This window comes from Phragmites australis, chromosome 13 (assembly GCF_958298935.1).
Source record: "Phragmites australis chromosome 13, lpPhrAust1.1, whole genome shotgun sequence".
Lineage (NCBI taxonomy): Eukaryota > Viridiplantae > Streptophyta > Magnoliopsida > Poales > Poaceae > Phragmites > Phragmites australis.
The window spans coordinates 17760438-17767254 of record NC_084933.1 but is presented as its reverse complement, the minus strand read 5'-3'; the positions used below and the strand labels follow the sequence as shown (position 1 = coordinate 17767254).

Below are 6817 nucleotides of genomic sequence, written 5' to 3'. Positions count from 1 at the left end.
CATATCAAGTCTTAGAAAAAATCAAATTATTATAAAAATCAAATACCTAAATAAAGAGTCAATATAAAATAAACTTAATCAAATATTATCGTAACAAAATATTATAGCAAGACTAGCCACACACTATTAATAAGAGCAAAAGAGATTCACAAGATAGGCAATTTCAATATTTACGGGCTAACAAAGCTATGTACTCTAATTCACAGCTAGCACCTAACAGGCTTTAAAATAGAGCATGGGGCTCAAAATAAACAACCTAAAACAAGCAGATCATTCGTCATTTGATCGTACACAACTAGCTAACCGCATCGAAATCGAAGAACAGGCACATGTTTTTTAGTCTGTCTATGGCTACCCAGCTCGCAGAGAAGGCGACCCTCCGCTGCCGTGTAACCGCATTAGGTTTGCACCTCTGCCCAGTGGTAATCTGGAGTTACGATCTACAAAGTGTGCTGAGCAAGTAAATTAAACACGGCCGCGTAGACTGCACAGCAACACCAGCGACGGCGTCGCCACACAACACGCCCTACACGACACGACTTCCATCAAACGCATATAAAACTTGATTCTCAGTTACACCCACGATACGTCTACGAACTTCCCAAACAACTGAAACTGGAGCACTAACATCACTAGTCACTCGCAGACATCTGAAGCATAAACTGAATGCTAACTGAAAAGTACAACGAGACGACGAAGAGCTGCAGAGCACGGGGGAGCCAAAGATGAGCGCAGACCAGCCTAGCAGGCAGTGCCCGTCTGGAGGCGGCGGGCGAGGTGCACGAGGTGCCAGGTGAGGGCCATCAGCGACAGCACGTTGCACAGGGACGAGTAGCTGTTGAGCTTCTTGTGCCGCTTGTTCAGCCTCGCCATCCTGCTCTTGGACATCTCCGCGTCGCCCGTCGTCGCCACGCCGTCGACGGCAGTACGTGCTGCTGCCGCTTCTGCGCGGGCGGCAGTGGCGGTGTTGGTGGCCGTCGTCGCAATGCTGCCGGCCGGTGGGTCGTCGATATCCGCCATGTCCCGTCCCCTGCCTTCTTCCTTCTCCACTTTCATCCTTTCAAACATCACCTACAATTGGATGGCGCAATTTGAGGGACTATGGAACGCGTGTCTGCAGACATCCATGCGAAAGAACTTTGAAAAGAACTTACTTTGGTGGCCTTTGGCTCCAGAAGCAGCATGTTGGCGAGGATCAGGGAGAGCGCGGCGAGCACGTTGAAGCTCTGGGCGCGCGACGCGAGGGAGCTCCGCTCTCGCCCGAGCAGGTGCGCGGCGAGCACCAGGCCGACGCCGTAGGCCATGGCGCGGAAGTACAACGGGAACAGCTTGCTCTGCAGCATGCCGAGCTGCTGCCTTGGCAGCTCCGAAGCGAGCACGTAGCTGGACACGAACGTCACCCAGACGCAGGTGCCATAGGCCGTGGCGAAGCCCAGGAGGTGCATCACGGCCGTCGCGGTGCGCACGGCCTCCCTTGGCCCACCGAGGAGGTACGCGGCGGCGTCGGACGCCACGTCCCACGCCCTACGCGCGATGTCGGTCAGGTTCTTGGTCACCTCGCCGGCCTTCGCCTTCACGGCCTCCTCGGCTTCCGCGGCCTTGTCCGCCGCGCGCTCGGCGGCGTCTTCCGCGTACTCCTCGGCTCTCTCGGCGATGTCGGCGACCCTGTCCTTGGCGCTCTTGACAGTATCCTCGGCGCTGTCCTTGGCGTTCTTGGCCGCCTCAGACACCCTATCTTTCGCACTCTTCGCGGCTTCAGCTGCTCCGTGCATGATGTCCGACTCCTTCTCCTTGGCTTTACCGGCTGCTTCGAAGATCTTGTCCCTGGCGCTCTTCACGGTCTCCTTCCCCTGCGACGCGGCGTCGTACGCCTTGTTCTCAGCGCTGTCCTTGGCATCCGAGATCATCTCCTTGGCGCCTCGGACCGCGTCCTCCGCGCCATGCTCGACACGCGACGTCGCGTCTTTAGCGCCCTCTTCTACTTTCCTGCCCGCGCCGCAGAGCCTGTCCTTGCACCGCTTGACCGCGCCGAGGTCACCGCCCTTGGCGCTCACCTTGGCATCGGACATCTTCTCCTCGCCCTCCTCCGCCGCGCCAGCTACCTTGCCGGCCGCGTCAGAGACCACGCCTCCGGCCTCGTGGAATACCTTGTCGCCGCCCTCGCCGCCGACGAGGGGGCCATGGTCTGACAGGACGCGCACCTCCTTGACGCCGGGCGAGAGCGGGCGCTCCCGCTCGTACTCGACGATGACCACGCGTCGGCCCTCCCGGACGACGTGGTCCCCGTGCTGCTGGGCTGAGGGTGGCGGCGCGGGCGACCAGACGCCCGCGGCGGCCAAGGTGGAGAGGACGAGCCCGATGGCCATGACGTTCATCATGGCGGCGGCGCGTTGTCGCATCGGATGAGTTCGCATCAGCTGGGAACAAGAAGCTAGCGAACGAGCAGAGTACACCGTGTACTGTGACCCGCCGTGCCTAACGGCTTAAATCCGCCGCCGCCGATGCTTGTAGAAGGCCGGAAGGTGAAGCCGTGGTGTGCCTTTTACACGTGGAGGAACGACGAGATATGCCACGGCACGCATGGGCACGGGCAGGAGCGACACGCGTGGGTGCACGTGGACGCGCGCCGCGCCGCGCCGCGTCGTTTGGGTTGGGTTCTCGCGCGCTTGGGACCTCTCTGGCGCTGCGGGAGTGCCGACGGAGCGAGCAACCGCTGCGGAGAACGGCGCGGATACGTGAAAGACCGGCCCAAAATTACGTTTGGGTTACGACCCAACGCCAGCCCAATCAACTCGGGTTGCGCGGCGCTGTGCTCCATCCAAAGCCCATGACCCAGCAATCTCAGCCCAGCACTTGAAGCCCAGTTGTCACGCGCCGCGGCAGTTCGCAACCTCGCGTGGCACTGGCTGCGCATTCCGCCGCCGCCGGAGATGGAGGACACCGAGGACGTGCTGGGACCGGCCGGACTCTCCGCCTCCCCTCGCTGCTGTGGCGGTCAAGCCCAAGCGCAGGTCGTCCAGGCCTCCAGGGTCGCGCAGACGCCGCCCAAGCGCAGGTCGAGTTCACTTAGGGCCGTTTAGTTGCTCGTTTGATAGTCTTGCTCGTATCCAGTGAGGTAAGCTCATTTAAGTCACACTGTGTTCATGTAATGCTATTTGTTTTATTGTTGTATGCGAACAATTTGATTGAGAAAATATTGTATTTAGTTACTTGTAGGAGTATATATTGTATGAGATTGAAATAAAAAGCAAGTGTTATCATGATGTTTATTTTACATAAATACACTCTATAGTACTTAATTTATCATATTAAGTTTTAATCTAATTTAAAATATACTAATATAAGTTAATACTCACTAATTATACATTAATATCATCATTATCGTAGTCTGGCTCGGGAGAAATATGAAAGAAATTTGTTTCTAAGGAGCCAGACTATAACAGTGATTTTGCATCGGATAAACCAGACTGCGGGGATGGTACATGCAACCAAACAAAAAAGAGCAACCAAAGGATTCTACATGCGGAGAGCCCGACCATAAAACTAGAGACAACCAAACAGCCCCTTAGAGCATCTCCAATAAAACAGCTATCACTCACTATATCTGGTTTTTAGCTAGTTCAGCCAAAAAAAAACCCATCTCCTATCACCCTCCCTATTTTGACGCACGCTCTAGCGTCGTTCTCACGCACACCACATTTGGCGAGTGCCTCCCCCACGCCATCCTCAACTACCGCTTCGTCCCGTGCACTCCCGCCACCACGGTGACCATCCAAGACCAGGACGGAGCTGCAGCGCCCCGACTTCCCGATCCATTTTCCTCTCGTCGATCTTGTCTTCCCTCCCTGTCCTCCCAGATCCGGTCGACGGCGGCGCGTGGGCGGGGATGCTTGGAGGCGAGTCAGTGGGCAACGACGTCAGCCTGGGAGGAGAGGCGGAGCACCACCGCCTCTGTGGTGCTGTTCGTGCACGGCTTCTCGGAGTTGTGGTACTCGTGGCGTCACCAGATGGGGTACCTGGCGGCGTGGGGCTACCACTGCGTCGCACCCGACCTCCGCGGCTATGGGGGCACTATCGTGCCTGTCCTCCTACACCGTCTTCCACATCGTTGGGGACCTTGTCGCCCTCCTCCACGCCCTCCAGCAGGTACCCATGTGAGCGGCACGCGGCTTGATTCCCCTTCGCATCCCCTTAGATTTCGTGAGATTTGTTGATTCCTATGCCTGCTGCAGCCGGACCGGGTGCGCGCGCTCGTCACTTCAACGTCGCCTTCCTGCCCAGGCACCCCAGCGTGAAGCCCGTCGAGTACTTACACATCGTGTACGGCGACGGCTACTGCGTCTGTCGATTCTAGATGAGAATATGGTGAAACAAACATAGTCTGTTGGAGTGAAAAGAGATATAGAGAAGGAATCTTTTTAATGACCCTCCATATAGAGATATGAAAGATGTAATTTGGCTAGTTTATTGGAGATGCTCTATTGGACTTAGACATGCTCCACGTGTGTTGCTGTGATCTGAATATCTGTTGCGCTGTTTTTTAAAGTAAAGTCAGAGGAGCACAGTACTTGTGACTTTGGTTTGTTATGAGCAGCTGGATTGAAAATAGACTAACAAGATTTAGTAATACAGTAGTGATACAGTACCTATGCTACAGTTAGTTCAATACAGTAATTCTATGAACAGTACCCCCGAGCTACACTATCTAACTTCACATTGCTGTAGCTTCCCTCGCAGAATACTGTTCGCCTATGCCTTTAACCGTGTAAAGTCAGAGGAAGTGGATCATTTTTTTAGATGATATACGTGAAGACGTTCGGGTGCTCACATAATCAGGCAAGCTTCCTCCTCACTACTTACTGCTAACTTCGTTCGTGCAAGCTTGCAAACTAGTTGGTTTGCTGATATGAAGTGCTGCATGGTTTTTGGGTTGCTATCTTATTCCTAGTGCAAATGCTGAGAGGCCAATGTTGCTCATCAGGAGCCAAGTCAGTCTACACTTGCGAGGAGAAACGTAGCAAGTGAGAGCAATGCAGGAAAACCGGTAGGAAAGGAACAGCAAGTGAATGTAGCAACTAGTAGAGCAGTAAATATTGACACGATCCTGCGGTGCGTTTTTGCTGTGAGCTTTGCGGCAACGGTAACGGTAGCCCTGCTTGTACTGCTTAGCTACAAGATCTCTTCAACATCGTCCCAGTCCTGTGCTTGAAAGTTGTAATTGTTCCTGAGTGGTGTGTTACTGATCATTTTGGCAAAATTTCCTTTATCGATCCGTTTTGTTGTTGCAAAGTTGTGGCACTACAATACCTGGTTGCAAAAAAGTTTTTGTCGTAGCCCTGTGCTCTGATCGTCTGATGCCCCAACACGGAACAACCTGGTGTGTTGGAAGTGAACAACATGCCACTTTGCTGCTATATATTTTGAGATTGCATACGTGCATCCATGGCCGTTTCCTGAATTATAGTTTTTAGTGTGTTTTTCTTTTGCAGTGTGGATTATGCTGATAACTACCAGTTTAGTTTCTACTTTGTGAACTTCATATGAACCTTGATGGGTGCTTTCAATATTAGCGGGGACAAAAAAAATGTTTACAACCCCCCAAAAAAACTGCCCCCGCCCCACCCCCCAAAAAAAAAACTAAAATCTAAAACAAGTGTATCAGAGCCAGGTTTCGATCCTGGGACCTGTGGGTTATGGGCCCACCACGCTTCCGCTGCGCCACTCTGATGTACGGTTTATACTGCGCCAACCAGATATCATATTTATTTAAGTATACGGCTAGAAACAAATGACTGTGTTAAAATCAGAAAGGTTAAGAAAGGTATGTGCTATTGCTACGCATGCATGTTCCTGTCCTCCGTCTCCAAGGCATCCAAGCTTTTTTTTTTCTTTGAACAGAGCATCCAAGCTCTCGAGGCAGCAACTCTCGAACCTCTCGGCGGCGGCCGTCGATGTCGGCACTGACACGAGAGCGAAGACGCCATGGGGGTCGTGGACCACCTGGGAGGAATAGGCAGTATATCTCGCTGGCCAGCGGTACCACGTGGTTCGGCCTGCTCGCCCCCGATATGTAGGTCCTCTAGCCAGCCGTGTGCGCGCCGTGATCACCAGGCTCGCCGATCCTCAACGAGGTCGATCACCGCGGACGCAGCTGTCGCCGATGCGCGCCTTGGCCTCCTCGCACCGGGCAGCCTCACTGCGTGGTGCGCGCCTGGCGGCGCCACCAGCTTCGACGGCACCGTCGACTCGGCGCACCTGAACACGAATGCGTTACCGTAGTCGTAGGCCGTACGTACACCCACAAGCTAGAAATCCTGGCTCCACTGAACGCGTGTTTGGAGGAGACTGGCGGAATTGTCACCACGCCAAGGTCGATCGCTTTGTGGCCGCGCGCTCGCATGCATGGCGCTGCAGGTTTGCGACGACGGATCCGATTCCTCTAACTTCACCCTGTTACTGGTTACAGCACTGTTCCATTGAATCTGATCTATCCATCTCAAATCAACGGTTAGCAGCTTGTTAGCAGCTTATTGAAGTTATCTAAGTCAGAAGATCTCATTCCGGCGATGGCGTGCGCGCACCCACCACCCGGCCGTCACCCGAGCGCACGCAGCCTGGAGTTGGAACTCGTCGGCAGCCCCTATCCGAATCGGGCAGTAGTTTTACCGCGGCCCGGCCGGCACGAACAAAGGTAAATGGAGCAGTGCTGCCGCCAGTCTATCCACTCCAGCTCTGTTACCGAGGCGTTGTTCCGGGTCCGCGTGTGCCCCACGTTGGAGTGCGAGTAGACGTACGTACCAGCGGCAGGCAGCCCAAC

The 6817-nt window shown here is 54.3% G+C and overlaps 1 protein-coding gene and 1 non-coding gene across 2 annotated transcripts; both read right to left on the bottom strand.

Moving 5' to 3' along the window:
* Nucleotides 1-560: 560 nt before the first annotated feature.
* Nucleotides 561-2399, bottom strand: LOC133888865 (uncharacterized). Its single transcript, XM_062329239.1, has 2 exons — nucleotides 1155-2399; nucleotides 561-1071 (listed from the first exon to the last, which is right to left on the bottom strand). Exons 1-2 carry the CDS (start codon nucleotides 2397-2399, stop codon nucleotides 742-744), a joined length of 1575 nt encoding a protein of 524 aa, XP_062185223.1. The 3' UTR covers nucleotides 561-741.
* A 3257-nt stretch (nucleotides 2400-5656) lies between these two features.
* On the bottom strand, nucleotides 5657-5728 carry TRNAM-CAU (transfer RNA methionine (anticodon CAU)). The gene has a single exon. It is a non-coding gene; the product is annotated as a tRNA-Met (tRNA).
* Nucleotides 5729-6817: the final 1089 nt, after the last annotated feature.